Source organism: Leucopleurus acutus (assembly GCF_964270905.1).
Source record: "Leucopleurus acutus genome assembly, chromosome: 1".
Classification (NCBI taxonomy): domain Eukaryota; kingdom Metazoa; phylum Chordata; class Mammalia; order Artiodactyla; family Delphinidae; genus Leucopleurus; species Leucopleurus acutus.
Genome location: NC_139142.1, coordinates 174,132,596 through 174,150,444, shown reverse-complemented (window position 1 = coordinate 174,150,444; position 17,849 = coordinate 174,132,596). Strand labels below are relative to the sequence as shown.

Here is a 17,849-nt window from a genome sequence, read left to right as displayed (position 1 = left end):
AGGTGTTTGAGGGAGTGGAGAGGTGGGGTGCCATGTGCAGAAGTGTGAGGTCCCAGGAAGGCGCACGCTCAGCAGCGGGACGAGGTGTGTTTTGCTCTCTCCTGTGCTGTCCTTTTGTTTCCTCTTTTCCTCTTATGCACCTCTGGTCTTCTTCCTCTGATGAGTTTTATTTACAGTCCCGTGGCAATTCTAGAGGAAACAAAAGCTCTCTGAGATTGTAGTTTATGAATTGATGAGTTGCAGCCCTCTGCACGAGCCTTGAAAATTTCACTTACCGGTTCAGCAGTGCTTCCTGAGACCCTCCTGTGAGCCAGGGGCAGCACTTGGCCAGAGGCAGACAGCGAGTCAGTCACTGCCTTCTCTGGGCTCTTAACCTGCCCCTGTCCCAAGCAAGGATCGATGTGTGCACACCTTCATGCACACAACCTCAGCAGTTTTCACCTGCTCTGAGTTTGTTCCTGGCCAGCAGTCTGGAATTGTAGCAGTTTCCATCTCTCTTTATAAGAATGCTCTTGAACAGTAGTTTTGTGGTGAGATCACAAAAGTACCTCTTCATGGATTCAAAGCACCAGCTGGACTTGGTCCATGTAACCAGTGATCATTGCACCTGGAGTGCAGCACTGAACAGCACGTAGCCTCCGCTTCAAGGGCCTGGCCTCTGCTTGGGCTCCGAGTGACAGCAGGTGCCCAGGAGCACCAGGAAAGGATGCCCATCACAAATGGAAGGGCACTAGTGAGAGTGGCACAGACTGCTTGAGTTCAAGACCCAGTTATGGGCCTGCATTTTCTCTCAGTGAAATGGCAGAAACTTATGTCATATGCCTATGTTAATAAATTAGTAAATATAAAGTGCTTGTACCAGTGCTGTTAAGCGTTGGCTGTTCCTATCAGTCTTGCCTAAAGATGGGAAACTGAGGCTCAGGGTCAGATCGTGATGGCAGCAGATGGGGCTCCAGCTCCAGAGCATGGCAGTGTCCCCAGTGCATTTCCCCTCAATTTGTGTGGGATCTGAAGCTAGTGGTGCTTAATAGATGTTTGTCGGAGAAGAGATCCAGTCTTGATCTCTGTCTCATTTTTGCCTGAGGAGAATTTTTTATCGCCCTTGCGTTGCGTGTTTCTGAACAGTTACCCCACCCACCTTCCTTGGGACGCCTCACCTTGTGTCGTAGACACGCTGGTCATCTTGTGGCTTTCCTTTGAGCTAGTTTTCACCCATGCCTGAATGTGAGACCTCAGCAGTGCTGAGTACTGTGTTGTGATTATGTGTTTTCCTAATTATTCGTGGTTAGCCTTACCAGGAGGGAGCCCATCCCAGCAGCAGCATGTGGTCAGCTCCTCTTACTGTGGGTCATGGGCCATGGGTTATACTACCCCGGCTTCTCTTGTGGTACCAGGTCATTCTAATTTGGAGTTGCATATGTGACTGAGGTACCTTTAAGCTACCTCAAATTTCATTTACAGTGAGGTCAGTTAAAAACTAATGATTGAAATATGCACACTTATATTTTAGTCTCTTTTAATGTCCTGTTGCTGGTGACCTGTTGAAGCTATTCCCCTTTTGTCTAATTTATTCATTTCTTTTTAAAACTTGGGTTGTAAGCTCTATTTTTCAGCCTATGAGAGTAAATGTTCACAGTGCTTGTATGCAGACTTAGCTTTCTGAAGACAGATGTGTAGGGACTGCAACAGGTGAGAACTAACCTACAACTCTGTATAGCTGGTCTGTAAGTGCTATGACTACACTTCCCAGAGGAAGTATATGACAACCTAGGGACCTGGAAGGGGTCAAGGTTGAAATTAATTCCAAAAAGCGTATTTGAAAGAACTAGATGGGTAACTACTGAGATTGAAAGCTAGATGTGTGTGTGTGTGTATCAGGCACTGTTTAACCTCAGCAGCTCAAAGGTGTACATTTAGCTCTGCTTCTTCCCAGAGCTGCACTACGATGTCAGTAAACGGATAAAGTATAAATCCCCAGGACAAGAGAATGGAAGAAATAGTGATGTGTTCTTAAGCTATATAAGGTAGATAATTAGAGGCACCTTATTTAGCCAAGGGGAGGAAGGCAGCAGATGAAGGTGCTGATGAAACCACGGCGGGGGGTGGGGGTAGGCATGGCATCTAGGGAACAGGCGATCCACATCCTCCCCGTTCCCCCAGAGATGTTTGCTCTCTGGAGAAAGGGAACTAAGAGCCTCTAGAGTTGGGGACACCTGGCAGTACTGCACCCAGAGGCCCTGAATCAGAGCGCATGTGCTGGAGAGTGAGAATAGCTCCAGCTAAACACTGTGAACACTGTGTTTAGTCACAATGCAGGAGACTGGACGTCTCTTCTTTGGGTAAACGGAACAGCCCAGGTAAAAGACCTACTGGAAGTAGATCTGGTGACGCCCCTGCCATGGGAAGAAACGCTTGCTTGCACCTCCTTCAGTGGGATTAAAGGAAAAGTTATAAAAGTTGACACAGGAGAAAAGAAAAAAAAAACAGATTTTACATAAAGATTATAGTATCAGAATGACATGTAATAATTTAACTTCTTGACAATAATTGACAGGAAAGGCAATGAATATAAATAATTTTCAAATAAATATATTTATACAAATAAATTTAAAATTTTTAAATTTACAAATAATTTTGTTTAGAATTCTAAGGTTCAATATGAACGTAAATACCAGGTAACTACTGTCTTCATTATGAGACTTAATAGTAGTCTTTGATTTCATAAATTCTGTGCATCTGTTTGACGAAAATACAAAGTAATTTTTTAAAAGATTTGAGACAATAGCTGGAGGAGACTTGGAGCTGTGAACAGTTCAGTGACAAGGACTGTTAATTAGCAGTGTTAATACGCTTGCTAGATGAAAAACCATGGAACCTAACCCAGGCCTGCAGTGCAGGTGTCTTTTGTACAGTTCTAACATAGCAAACGTAATATGTAGGGCCCACAAACATTCCATTAAAAAGTGAGGCTCAGAAATCAGCAGCATAGGAGGGATATTAAATCTAAGGGATGAATAGCTAACTCTCATGGAGCCATCACAGAAAACCAGGGACCAGACAGTTTTTTGCTAAAATTGCTCTTTCTGGTTTACTTTCTCCGGAGCATTACTAACCCTTTTCTGAAGAAGCAACCATTAATCTTTAATACTCAGGGCTCAGAATTACTTTATTTCTGAACTGTAGTGATTACATCTTTCCCGTAGTACCTAGTTTTATCTAAATTGTGCCTCTGACTACTCTAGTTCTGAATAGGTATCAAGATTGTTAGAGTTAGGTCAGCTTTTGGCCAGTATCATTGAATCATTTTTATCTGACCGTGTAAACAGTTTTGGTAATTCTTCAAAGCCATATTGAAATACAACTTGTTCAGTTGTTTAGCATCAAATGGAGTCAGATTGCAGAGAGTTTGAAATTTTGAATGAACAAAGATGAAAGTTTATGCTCCATCCTGGTTACCTGGATTATATTATTAAAATATCCTTTAAGACTTATTTGCAGTTGCTTTTAATTTAATGATAAATGTAATTTAAAGAATTATTGCTTGTAGCTTACTCTGCATCACGGCACATGACATAACAGGCATTTGTGACGTGAAGGAGCCTGGACCAGTGTTTCTGAAGGCTGTAGTGTCGGGGCCCTGAGTCGTGCCCTACCCCGGATACTTCTTCCTTTCCTGTTCATTGTCCAGGATGTCCCAGCCCTCCATGCCCACTCCCCTGTGTGCTTCAGCTTGGCTGTGGGAAAGCAGAGAGTCAGAGATTTATTCTACCAAATGATTTGTTTTGCAAAATAAGTTAACTCCAGCTGCCAGTAAACCTCTCCTTACTTTGCTGTTTTCCTCATTAACCCAGGAGTGGATCAAGCGTTGCCTCCAGAGCGCCGGGCTCCAGTTACTCCTTCCTCCGCCTCTCGCTATCACCGCCGAAGGTCCTCAGGGTCACGAGATGAGCGCTATCGGTCGGGTAAGGCACCAGGTGTGGGGTCTGTAATGTGGGTGATGGTGAAATGAACGAGTGGGCACATGTCTGCAGAAGCTGTGTGAGTATGAGGCAGTGAGTTTGGATGTCCCTGTGGTTGGTCATGTGGCCCACAGATGCCATCTTATCTCAGACACAAATATACCCTCTAGGGTACACATTAAAATTCAGTAAATAATAACTCTTTTTATATTTTTAAGATCGTTTCCATTATTTAGAATTTCACAAGAACTTAAAAAGTAACCTCTCATAAGCTAAATTTTGCTTATTTCTTTTAGGTGTTACTGTTTAAAAGTTTGGTTTTACTTTTCATAATCTTGGTTGCTAGTATTTTTTCCTTCTCTTTTAACCTCAGTGATTTCTGTTTTCAAGTACAATTTTCAAAAAAGTAATAAGAGTCTTAATAATTTGTATGTTCTCCGTTTATTATTTCCTTTGTGTTTTATGATGTTGTGTATAAGAATGCTATCTTCATAATTCCGTTTTATTGCAGTCATCACCTGGGCTTGACTGGCTTAAATTTCTTTCATTAATTGAGCATCAGGAAACTTGTATTGTGATTAATGTTTTACTTTCTGAAAAAAGTTTTTTTCCCCCCAACATCTGGATTAAAGTTGCTTTTACCTGCTTCCCTAATTTTTTAAAAGAAAATTATCAGTAAGTGTTGTTGCTGGGACACCAGTTCAGGGTACATGTGGATTGCTCATGATGACAGCCCAAATTATAACATTTATATATCACTTTATATTTTGCAAAGTACTTGCAAAGGCATTATCTCACTTGGTTTTTATAACAGAAAGGTGAAGTACTTATGACTGTTTCATGTTGCAGAAGAGGAAGCTGAGACTGCAAGAGGAGAAGTAGCTCAGCCAGTTCATACCAAGGTGGGTGGGTCAACCCTGTGAGCCTCTCAGCGTTGTGAATTTTTCCATTAATGGGGGCTTGCAAGATAAACCACCACCCTTCCCGCTAAGGAGCTGTGTGCCTGACTGCCTGGCCCTGCTCTCCTTTCTGGAAGGGAAGAAGGGGTAAGACGGATTTTATGGCATCAGAAATCTTCATCTGCGGAAGCAAGAAGAATAGTCTTGAGAAACTAGGAAGAAGCCCAGTGCAGCTTCACCGCTGCTCCTGCCTTCTTGGCCCCCTCTGGCGTGGTGCCTGGGACAGTATGTGGGGGTGGAGTGAGGGCAGGAGTTTGTTCCCAAATCCACCTTCTTTTTTTTCACAGGTATTTTAACTCCTAGCACATACCAAGAGCACACTGTACTCATTCGGGCATCTCAAAGGCCCCTTTCAAATAATTAGGAGGGTAGCACACACATATGTGCTGTCGACTTGCTGTGGAATGTTTCCATTTTTTCCTTTGTCTTGAGTGTGTTGTTCATTTTATATATCACACACACACGTAAACACACACAGGTAGGTACACATACATAGTAACACATACAGGAGACATACAGGTAGATAGCCACATGTAGACATACACATAGATATATATGTAGACATGCACTTAGACACACAGGTAGACACATGTTTACTATCATCCGTATCTTTAGTTCTCAGAGAAACTAGTCAAGTTCTTATTTCCATTTTATAGATGAGAAAATTGAAGTTCAGTGATTGTTAATGATAACTAACTCACCAAATTAGGGTGCAAATCTAGCTTTGTCTGACCCTGTAATCTGACTTCTTACCAGATAGAAGATTATATCTCCTGTCCATTTCTAACCTGTATTTTTTGTGTTAATTTTTTAAATTTAGATGGAAATTAAATCATAGTACAATCTATGTCCTACATTATATGTCTTTCCTAACGATGAGGGTGGAGGATGATATACCGTAAAAACTTTAATGGCCTTTGATAAGGTATATTGTCTTGTTCAAATCCTCCTAGTTATTTTGGGAAATCAGTAGGACAGGTGGCGGTGGTGTCACTGTTTTTCTTTTCAAGTAAAAGTCTGAGGGAGGTGAACACAGTACAGTAGGAGGTGGTGATCTCTGGGCCTCAGGTGCGTCTCCGCTCACCTGTGCACACTACCACCCCTCTTTGTGGGCGGAGGGGAAGATTCGATGGAGGGGTGGTGCTGAGGAGAAGAATGGAGGGCGACGTCAGGGGATTGATTGTCACCAGTCCATAGGGACATGGCCAGCACAGCCCTCTGCAGAGGAAACCAGACCCCATCCTGTCCAGCCCCTACCTCAGGCCCTACTTTAAATCACTTAGTTCTCGTGAGCATCATCGTGAGGCAGGGGAAGCTCCGGTTTGCGTTAGTCCTTCCCAGTTAGAACTCCAGACTCGGAACTCTCCCCACTTTGGAGGAAGCTGCAGAGAATTCCAGCAGCTCCTGTCCCTGCAACTTCGTTTCCTGTGGGCGTCTCTCCAGGCACCCTCGTCCCACTTCGTCTGCTTCTTTCTGGTTCCCTTCACTCGGTTGCCCTCAGAGGCTGTCCTCAACATAACGGCGCCCTGAATTCTAAACGCACGTTAGCTGGCGACACTACTCTGCTCAAGAATTCCAGCAGCTCCTGTTGCTCTCAGAGTAAGAGTCGTGTGGCAACAGTGACCCACCATGTGCATGGTCTGGCCTCCTGTCACTCCACACTCTCGTCTTGCACGTCACTCTCCTCTGCAGCCACACTGGTTCCCTGTTTTTGTGAGGCATTCTCTGACCACCCAATTAAAATGGTAAAGCACCATGCCATCTCATACCCAGTCCCTTCCCTTTCCAGCCTGATTTGTTTGCATCCACTGCATCTGTTACCCCTGGCATGCTCTCAGTCATCTGTCTGTCCATCTACCCATCTGTCAATCATCTCACTATCTATCTGTATCAGTAATCTATCATCTGCCTACCTACCTGCCTATATCAATCATCTGTCTATCTAGTTAGCTGTCTGTTGATCATCTGTCTACCAAGTTGTCTATCAGTCAACCATCTATTAGCTATCTATCATCTACCAATAATCTATCTATATGCACCATCTATTTATCTACCTACAATCTGTCATCCGTCTACCCACATCTCTCTCCGTCAGTCAGCTCTCTACCTACCATAAGAATGTAAGGTCCACCAGGGCAAGGATCTTTGCTTTGTTCATTTGTGTATGCCAGGCACCTAAAATAGTGCCTAGTTAATGGTTTTTGAAGGAAAGAAGGGTGATGAAGGGAGCAGAGCACATTTGGGAAAAGCAAGAAATTAGGTAAGAGGGGCCAGATTTTAAGGTATTTTGTATATGTGCTCAAGCATTTGGACTTCATCCTGAAGGTGCTAGGGTACCATTTGAAGATTTTAGGCAAAGTCATGTTTGGAGTAGTTGTGGGGTTTGAAGAGTACTTTGGTGGCATTGTGGAGATATGGATTAGAAGTGGAGTATTTGGAAAGACCCTGAATACCTGAGATACTTGTTTAGATCAGTCAGTGCCAGTGAGACTTGAGATGTCTTTAGAAGATAGTAGCTTGAGGACGTGAAGGCTGAGTTAAGGCAGGAGTGTGTGAGAGAGGGGATTGGGGGTGACCCCAAGATGTCTGGGTTGTACAGTTGTATAGATGATGGTCTCTGGGTCTGCCTTTAGAGAATTAAGTTTTTCATTTGTAGGTTAAAGATGGTGGAATTCGCCTCAGCTATTCACTTACTAAGTAGAGAATACATGAAAAATTGTGTAGACATTCCTTGAAGTGTCATGTAAGATGTGAAAAATAAGCTGTATATACTGTTTTAATTTTTTTTTAGTTTACACTCCTTTCAATTTTGAATAAATAATGACTGCTTAATTTACATAAGGAGCAAACATACCCAGAGGATCTTTCCATATGCTTTTGAAAGCTCAGTTGGGTTCTCGTTTTCTATAACTGACATGGAGCACCACCCCTTGTATGGGATGTCATCCGCCCGAGAGGAAAGCTAAGGAGGGCCTTTGGGTCATTCCCAGGGCTCATTTGGTAGTCTCATTCACCATGTTGTTATCTGCTATTTCCTGTTTTTAAATACTCTAGTCAGTTTTCTTAATTTAGACATTTCACTGATGTACTTCTTGGAGTTTATGCTCATATATTTTTTAAACTGTGGTTATGAAATCTTAAAAGCTTGTTTTGGTCTGTTACCAGTGTCCATGTTTCAGGATTTTCTGGTTTATTTTCTCCTGAGCCAGCACAGAAGATTTAAGGCATTTAAGAGAAAAAGTTTTGTGACTTTAAGGAGATTTTGCTTTCTAAAATTCTTTGACCACTTAATTTGCAGTGGAGTTACTTTGGTTGCTTCAGTGACCAAATATATCAGCCAAGAAGTAATTCTATGATCTTTTAGACAATTGACCTAATTAACAGTCGATCTAGTCAACCATATAGTCACAGATTTAATCTCTCTTGGCTATACGTTTTCATTTCATTTCTAAACCCATGGCCTTACATGGTAATGAACTCCTACTAGAATTCTTTAGAATAGTGTGCACCTCTCTTCTTTTTAAATAATTTTCTCTGGGAACTAAAATTTGATTTGGAAAGTGAATGAATAGGCATTTACTGAATACCTAGAAAATGTCAAACTCTATATTGGGCACTTTATTACTTTCACTTGATAAAGTCTAATTTGAGCTTTAAAAGATTCTAGCTGTTTTTTTAAACACCTTTTTCCCTCAACCAAAAACCGTGGAAAAGAAAACCTTGAGACTTGAGTTGTTTGTATTCCAACCAAGACTGATTATGACAAGGAAGAATATATTAAAACTAAAATATAACATATGATTTCCTAATATGTTTTAAATGATTGTTTTGTCTATTTATGGGCTTAGGAACAGTTTGAAAAAAACTACATCTCATAATTTGTGTGCAGACATGGACAAGAGCAGCTGCCTTCTCAGTGCTGAGGTGTCCTGATCCACCCTGTGCTCATTCCTGGTAGAATGTCACGGAGCCCTGTCTTCCTCTAGGACGAGGAGCTAAAACAGAATCCAGGGACCCGTGGGGGATTCAAGACCCTTTCAGGGATGTCTGTGAGGTCAAACTCTTTTCAGAATAACACTAACACATTACTTGCCTTTTTCATTCTCACTTTTTTCATGAATGTACAATGGGTTTTTCCAGAGGCTGCCTGACATGTGGTGATATCATCATTCTGACCGCCAGTGGAATCTGTGATTGTGAAGTCTCATGTTTTAAAAAGTTTTTCCGTTTCCTTTCTAATACAGTACAATCAAAGTATTAATCCCATAAATAAAACTTTTAAAGGTTTTCAGCAGTTTTTGAGTTTAAAGTGTACTTTGGGTCAAAGAGTTTGAGAACCATTGCTATGAGACTTATAAAAATGGAATTTTTTTAATAGAAAATTGAGAGATAGTGTGAACTAGAAACTTCTACTTCTGAACCCATCCTTGAGACTGATTTTGTGCTGATGATGAAGTCTGATTCATAGCAATGATCAGTTTCCAGGACTAAGGACTTTATCCTAGTATTCATTCATTCACAAACATGCAAATAGGTTTGTGTACTGAGCATTCCGCTCTGGACTACACGTGAGGCAAAAATACAGAAAACATGTTTGCTTCCAGAGTTTATTTACCCTATAGTGAGTTCTTCCTTGACGCTGAAGTTTAATTTTCTAGATTGAGAAGTTTTCTCTTTCTCTAGTAAACTTGACAAGATTTACTCATTTTAATGTGGTTCCTAGTTCTGTGATGACCTGTGTTCTCTCTGAACAACTAAATGTTTCATTAGTTAATTTATTTTAGTAAAAATCAGGAAATAACATTTTCTTACTTAGAGTAAAAGAGAAGACTTAAATCAGACTGCATACTAAACTAAATATTCCCAGTGAAGGACAGGCTCCGTCTGTGCAGAGCTATACCACCCAGCATGGTGGTCAGTATCCACAAGGGACCTTTTAAATTTAAATTAATAAAATTAAATAAAATTTAAAATTCTGTTTTTGTGCTTTACCAGCCACATTTTAAGGCATGTGGCTACTATACTGCGCAGTGCAGATATGGAAAATCATCACCACAGCAGAAAGTTCTCTTTTGTAATGCTGTACTAGGCCCAAGGTTGTGTAAGAATGGAGAAGGCAGAAGATGCAGCTGAAGACAGTTCTTTTTTTTGTTCTTTTTTTTTAAACATCTTTATTGGAAAATAATTGCTTTACAGTGGTGTGTTGGTTTCTGCTTTATAACAAAGTGAATTAGCTATCATATACATATATCCCCATATCTCCTCCCTCCTGCGTCTCCCTCCCACCCTCCCTATCCCACCCCTCTAGGTGGTCACAAAGCACTGAGCTGATCTCCCTGTGCTATGCGGCTGCTTCCCACTAGCTATCTACCTTACGTTTGGTAGTGTATATATGTCCATGCCACTCTCTTGCTTCGTCCCAGCTTACCCTTCCCCCCTGCCCCGTGTCCTCAAGTCCATTCTCTACATCTGTGTCTTTATTCCTGTCCTGCCCCTAGGTTCTTCAGAACCATTTTTATTTTTTATTCTTTTTTAGATTCCATATATATGTGTTAGCGTACGGTATTTGTTTTTCTCTTTCTGTCTGACTTCACTCTGTATGACAGACTCTAGGTCCATCCCCCTCACTACAAATAACTCAATTTCATTTCTTTTTATGGCTGAGTAATATTCCATTGTATATATGTGCCACACCTTCTTTATCCATTCATCTGTCAATGGACACTTAGGTTGCTTCCATGTCCTGGCTATTGTAAATAGAGCTGCAGTGAACATTGGGGTACATGACTCTTTTTGAATTATGGTTTTCTCAGGGTATATGCCCAGTACTGGGATTGCTGGGTCATATGGTAGTTCTATTTTTAGTTTTTTAAGGAACCTCCATACTGTTCTCCATAGTGGCTGTATCAATTTACATTCCCACCAACAGTGCAAGAGGGTTCCCTTTTCTCCACACCCTCTCCAGCATTTGTTGTTTGTAGATTTTTTGATGATGGCCATTCTGACCGGTATGAGGTGATACCTAATTGTAGTTTTGATTTGCATTTCTCTAATGATTAGTAATGTTGAGCATCCTTTCATGTGTTTGTTGGCAATCTGTGTATCTTCTTTGGAGAAATGTCTGTTTAGGTCTTCTGCCAATTTTTGGTTTGGGTTGTTTGTTTTTTTGATATTGAGCTGCATGAGCTGCTTGTAAATTTTGGAGATTAATCCTTTGTCAGTTGCTTCGTTTGCAAATATTTTCTCCCATTCTGAAGCCTGTCTTTTTGTCTGGTTTATGGTTTCCTTTGCTGTGCAAAAGCTTTTAAGTTTCATCAGGTCCCATTTGTTTATTTTTGTTTTTATTTCCATTTCTCTAGGAGGTGGGTGAAAAAGGAACTTGTTGTGATATATGTCAGAGAGTGTTTGTTCTGCCTATGTTTTCCTCTAAGAGTTTTATAGTGTCTGGCCTTACATTTAGGTCTTTAATCCATTTTGAGTTTATTTTTGTGTATGGTGTTAGGGAATGTTCTAATTTCATTCTTTTGCATGTAGCTGTCCAGTTTTCCCAGCACCACTTATTGAAGAGGCTGTCTTTTCTCCGTTGTATATTCTTGCCTCCTTTACCAAAGATAAGGTGACCATAGGTGCATGGTTTTATCTCTGGGCTTTCTATCCTGTTGCATTGATCTATATTTCTGCTTTTGTGCCAGTACCATACTGTCTTGATTACTGTAGCTTTGTAGTATAGCAGCTGAAGACAATTCTTAAAGGCCTGTTCATCCAAAACTAATCAAGCTTGATAGCTGTGCCTAGTAATTTAAACAGAAAATGACACAGTCAGATTTGCATTTTAGAAATATCAGTGTAGCAGGAATGTATAGCTAGTTGGGTTGGGATGGGTTCCTGTTTGAAGAGGGACATGTTAAAAGGATGTTGTATTTCAGGTAAAAAACGTGAATCAATTTGTGGGATGTACCAAAATAGTACTTAGAAAGAAATTGATACAATAGTTACAAAATTAAAACTGCTTACATTAGGTAAGAAGAGATCCTAGAAATTGAAGAAATAGGATTTAACTTTAGAAGTTAGAAAAGGAAAATTGAATGAGTTCCCAAAAAGAAGAAATGAGAAAACAATGAAGAGAATAAAATGGAATAGAGGATATAGACTTGGTTTCCACCCTGGCCTGTAGTAGAAGCACAGAAGTCATCATACACATCCTCACCAGAAAAAGCTTTACAAATGGAAAATCAGCAACCCTTCTTTGAACCATCAAAGAACTGAGGTCGGGCTTCCCTGGTGGCGCAGCGGTTGAGAGTCCTCCTGCTGATGCAAGGGACGCAGGTTCATGCCCCGGTCCAGGAGGATCCCACATGCTGCAGAGCAGCTGGGCCCGTGAGCCATGGCCACTGAGCCTGCACGTCCGGAGCCTGTGCTCTGCAACGGGAGAGGCCACAACAGTGAGAGGCCCGCTTCCTGGAAAAAAAAAAAAAAAGAAAAGAACTGAGGTCACTGGGCAAACTGCTGCCCCAGAATTGGGGATGGATAATGGAAACTCTGAGAGAAAGGCTAAAGACAGTGCTAGAAATCAAAAACACTGTAGCTGAAATGAAGAATGAACTGATTGATAGACTGAAGGTAGATAGGTAAGAAACTCAGGTCTACGTAAAGAAAGGAAGAATGTTGGAGAAGGAATAGGTGATAAAATAAAATCTTTTGGTTTTCGTATTCTTAATTGATCTTACAGATAAACATTTGTTCAAAGTAATAATAGAAACAATGTATTGGGTGTTTATAGCCTGTGGATTAGTGAATGAATGACAGCAGTGTTACAGGAGGGAGGAATTTGGAATACTCTGTTATACGGTATTCATACTACCCTTGAGGTGGTATAGTGTTATTTGGAAGTGGACTTGGATTAATTGTGAATGTATATTATGAACTTAAGGACAACCACTAAGAACAGTTTAAAAATCAAGTATAATTGATATGCCAAGAGAGAAGAAAAAATGGGATTGTATCAAATGCTCAATTAAAACTAGAAAAGACAGAAAAAGAGTGGAAGACAAAGAAACAAAGAACAAATGCAACAAACAGAAAACAGTAACAAACATGGGTAAATAGTAGTCCAAATATATCAGTAATCACTTTGAATGTAAGTGGTCTAAGTGCACCAATGAAAAGATGGAGGCTGTCAGTGGGTCGAAAGCATAGCCCACTATATGTTGTCTACAGGAAACCCCCTTTAAATATAAAGACATGGATGGAGACAGATACACAGTACTAACACTAATCTGAAACCATGAGTAGCTATATTAATTTCATGTGGTGCCAACTTCAGAACAAGGAAAGTTATCAGAGATAAAGAGGAACATTATGTAATGAAAAAGGGGTCAGTTCTTTAAGAAGATACAACAACCCTTAATGTGTACTTGCCCTGCCCAACAACAAAACATCGAAACACGTGGGACAAGAGCCAGTAAAACAGCAAGAATAAATGCACAAATCCACTGTTACAGTGGGAGACTTTAACATCTCTGTCAGTAATTGACAAATCCAGCAAGGACATCAGTCAACTGTATTTAACTGACAGTTATAGATTACTGCATCCAACAACAGCAGAATACACACTCTCAAGCTAAATACACCAAGATAGAACACATTCGGGACCATAAAACACCTTGTAACAATGAAAGCAGTGGGAATCAAACAAAGTATGCTCTCAGACCACAGTGGAATTAAACTAGAAATCAGTAACAGAAAGGTAGCTGGAAAACCCGCACATACTTGGAGATTAAATAGCACACTTCTAAAAAACACATGGGTCAAAGAAGAAATCTAAGCAAAATTTAAAAAATATTTTGAACTGAAAAAATGAAAATACAGGGATCAAAATTTGTGGGATGTAGCAAAAGCAGTGCTTAGAGGCATATGTATAGCCTTGAATGTGTATAGTAGAAAAGAAGGATCTAAAAACAGTAATCTAAGCTTCAACCTTAGGAAACTAAGAAAAGGAGCAAAGTTAATCCAAAGAAGAAGGAAATAAAAGGAGAAATAATGAAATTGAAAATGAGAAATCAATAGAAAAAATCAAGCCTAAATCTGGTTCTTTGCAAAGATCAATAAAATTGATAATCTTTTAGCCAGTTTAAGAAAAAAATAGAGAACACACAAATTACTAGTATCAGAAATGAAAAAGTGACCATCACTATTTATCCCATAGACAATAAAAGGATAATAAGGGAGTATTACAAACAACTCTGTGCCTACAGATTTGAAAACCTAGATGAAAATGACCCATTCCTTGAAAGACACAATCGGCCAAAACTTACCCAAGAAGAAACAGGTGATCTGAATAGGCCTGTGTCTATTAAAAACACTGAAACAATTCTAACCTTCCAAAACACCAGGCCAGATGGTTTCACTGGTGAACCTACCAAACATTTATGGAAGAAATTATACCTATTTTCTATATCCTCTTTCTGCAGATAAAAGTAGAGGGAATACTTCCTAATTCGTTCTATGTGGCAAGCATTAATCTAATACCAAAACTAAACAAAGACATTACAAGAAAGAAAATCTACAGACTAGTATCTCTCATGAACGTTGATGTAAAATCCTCAACAAAATATTAGCAAGTCAAATCCAGTAATGGATGGAAATAATTATGCAACACATCCAAGTGGGATTTATTCCAGGTATGCAAGGCTGGTTTAACATTTGAAAATCAGTTAATGTAATCTATCGTATCAACAGGCTAAAGAAAAAAAAAACACATGACCCTGTCAATAGATGCAGAAAAAGCATTTCACAAACTCCAATACCCATTTTTGACAAAAATTCTCAGCGAACTAGGAGTAGGGGAGAATATCCTCAATTTGATAAAGAACATCTATGAAAAAAACCTACAGTTAACATAATATTTAGTGGTGAGATTTCCCACTAAGATCAAGAACATGGCAAAGATGTCCCCTCTCATCATTACTTTTCAACATTATACTGAAAGTCTTGGCTAATGCAATAGGACAAGTAAAGGAAATTAAAAGTATACATACTGGGGGTGATGTGATTGTCTATGTAGAAAATCCCAAAGAATCAAGAAAAAATCTGGAACTAATAAGTGATTATAGCAAGGTTGTGGAATATAAGGTTAATATTAAAAAAGCCACTTTCTAGGGACTTCTTTGGTGGCGCAGTGGTTAAGAAACCGCCTGCCAATGCAGGAGACACGGGTTTGATCCCTGGTCCAGGAAGATCCCACATGCCACGGAGCAAATAAACCCGTGTGCCACAACTACTGAGCCTGTGCTCTAGAGCCTGCGAGCCATAACTACTGAAGCCTGCGCACCTAGATGCTGTGCTCTGCAACAAGAGAAGCCATGCAATGAGAAGCCCATGCACAACGAAGGGTAGCCCCTGCTCACCGCAACTAGAGAAAGCCCGCACGCAGCAACGAAGACCCAGTGCTGCCAAAAAAAAATAAATATTTTTTTAAAAGCCACTTCCTTATATATCAGCAATAAACAATTGAAATTTGAAATTAAAAACACAAGGTCATTAAACTATAATTCAAAAGAATACATGCACCACCCCTATGTTCATAGCAGCACTATTTACAATAGCCAAGACATGGAAACAACCTAAATGTCCGTCAGCAGATGAATGGATAAAGAAGATGTGGTGTATATATACAATGGAATACTACACAGCCGTAAAATAGAAATAATGTCATTTGCAGCTACATGGATGGACCTAGAGATTATCATACTAAGCAAAGTCATAAAGAGAAAGACAAATACTGTATGGTATCACTTACATGTGGAATCTAAAATAGGACACAAATGAACTTACCTATGAAATAGACATAGAGAGCAGATTTGTGGTTGCCCAGTGGGAGGTGGGGTGGGAGGGGATGGATTGGGAGTTTGGGATTAGCAGATGCAAAGCATTATATAGAGAATGGATAAACAACAAGGTCCTACTGTATAGCACGAGGAACTATATTCAATATTCTGTAATAAACCATAATGGAAAAGAATGTGAAAAAGAATACACACATACATATATCTGAATCACTTTGCTGTACACTGGAAACTAATGCAATATTATAAATCAACTATGCTTCAATAAAAAACCAAACAAAAAACCAAAACAATGTTGTTTACATTAGCACCAAAAACATGAAATACTTAGGTAGAGCTCTAAAAAATGTGCAAAGCCTATATGAAGGAAACTATAAAAGTGATTAAATAAATCATAAGATCTAAATAAATGGATAGGAAGACTCAATATTGTCAAGATGTCAGGTCTTCCCAATTTGATCTATAAATTCAGGACAATCCCAGCCAAAATCCCAGCAAATTATATTGTGAATATCAACAAACTGATTTTAAAGTTGATATGAAAAGGTAAAAGACCCAAAATAGCCAACATGTTATAGAAGAACAAAGTCAGAGGACTGATACCAGTTGACTTCAAGACCTGCTATAAACTAGTAATAGTCAAGACTGTGAGGTATTGGTGAAAGAAAAGACATGTAGGTCAATGGATCGTATTTTAGACAGCCCAGAAATAGACCAACATAAATACAGTTAACCAATATGTGACAGTCTTTTCAACACATAGCACTGGAACAACCGGACTTTGACATGTTAAAAATAAACCTAGATACAGATCTTACAGCTTTCACAAAAATTAACTCAAAATGGATTATAGACATAAATGTAAAACAAAAAGCTATAAAATTCCTGGAAGATAATATACGTTACCTTGGGTTTGGTGATGACTTTCTGATACAACATCAAAAGCGCAGTCCATGGAAGAAATATTGGTAAGTTGAACTTCGTTAAAATTAGAAACTTCTGCTCTAAAAAAGACATAGTTAAGAGAATGAGAAACAAACCACAGATTAGGAGAAAAAGCTTTGCAAAACACATATCTGATAAAGGACTGGTATCCAAAATATACAAAGAACTCTTAAAGTCAAGAGTAAGAAAACAACCCAGTTAAGAAGTGGGCAAAAGGTCTAAGTAGATACCACACCAAAGAAGGTACACAGATGAAAAGTAAGCATAGGAAAATATACTCAACATACATCATCAGGAAATCACAAATTAAAACAATAAGATACTACTGTTAGAGTGGCCAAAATCCAGAGTGCTGGCAAAACCAAATGCTGCCAAGGATGTGGAGCAACAGGAACTCTTATTCATTGTTAGCAAGAATGCAAAATGGTGCAGCCACTCAGGAAGACAGCTTGGTGGTTTCTTAAAAGCTAAACATACTCTTACAATATGATCCAGCAGTTACACTCTTTGGTATTTACCCAAATAAGTTGAAAATATATCCGTACAAAAACCTGCATGCAAATGTTTATAGCAGCTTTGTTCATAACTGCGAAAAATAAAGTCTGTTAGGGCTTCCTTGGTGGCGCAGTGGTTGAGAGTCCGCCTGCCGATGCAGGGGACGTGGGTTCGTGCCCCGGTCCAGGAAGATCCCACATGCCGCGGAGCAGCTAGGCCCGTGAGCCATGGCTGCTGAGCCTGCGCGTCCTTAGCCTGTGCTCCGCAACAGGAGAGGCCACAACAGTGAGAGGCCCACGTACCGCAAAAAAAAAAATAAATAAATAAAGCCTGTTAATTAAAAAAAGAAATAAAGGACAATGATAAAATTTAGAAGATCAACAAAGATGATTCTTAGAATATACAAATAACATTGAAAAACCTCCAGTGAGAATGATAAAGCAGAGAGAAGACAGAAATAAATGATGTAAGGAATTTAAAATGGGACATTACTACAGATACACAAGAAGAAAAAAGATAATTGGAATACTGTGAATAACCATGTGACGATAAATTTGAAAACTTAATTAAATGGATAAATTCCTAGTTTAAAAACTTAAGAAAAAATGGAAACCTTAAGTAATCCTATGACCAATAAATAAATGGAA

General features: G+C 39.6%; 1 protein-coding gene across 2 annotated transcripts in view; it reads left to right on the top strand.

Annotated features, from left to right (window-relative positions):
• Positions 1-17,849, top strand: part of DIP2C (disco interacting protein 2 homolog C) — a 362,563-nt gene that overhangs the window by 182,438 nt on the left and 162,276 nt on the right. For both annotated transcript variants that reach the window (XM_082847813.1, XM_082847812.1), the window contains one exon: positions 3,852-3,962. In XM_082847813.1, the coding sequence (XP_082703939.1) occupies positions 3,852-3,962 (111 nt within the window). The remainder of the gene's footprint in view (positions 1-3,851; positions 3,963-17,849) is intronic.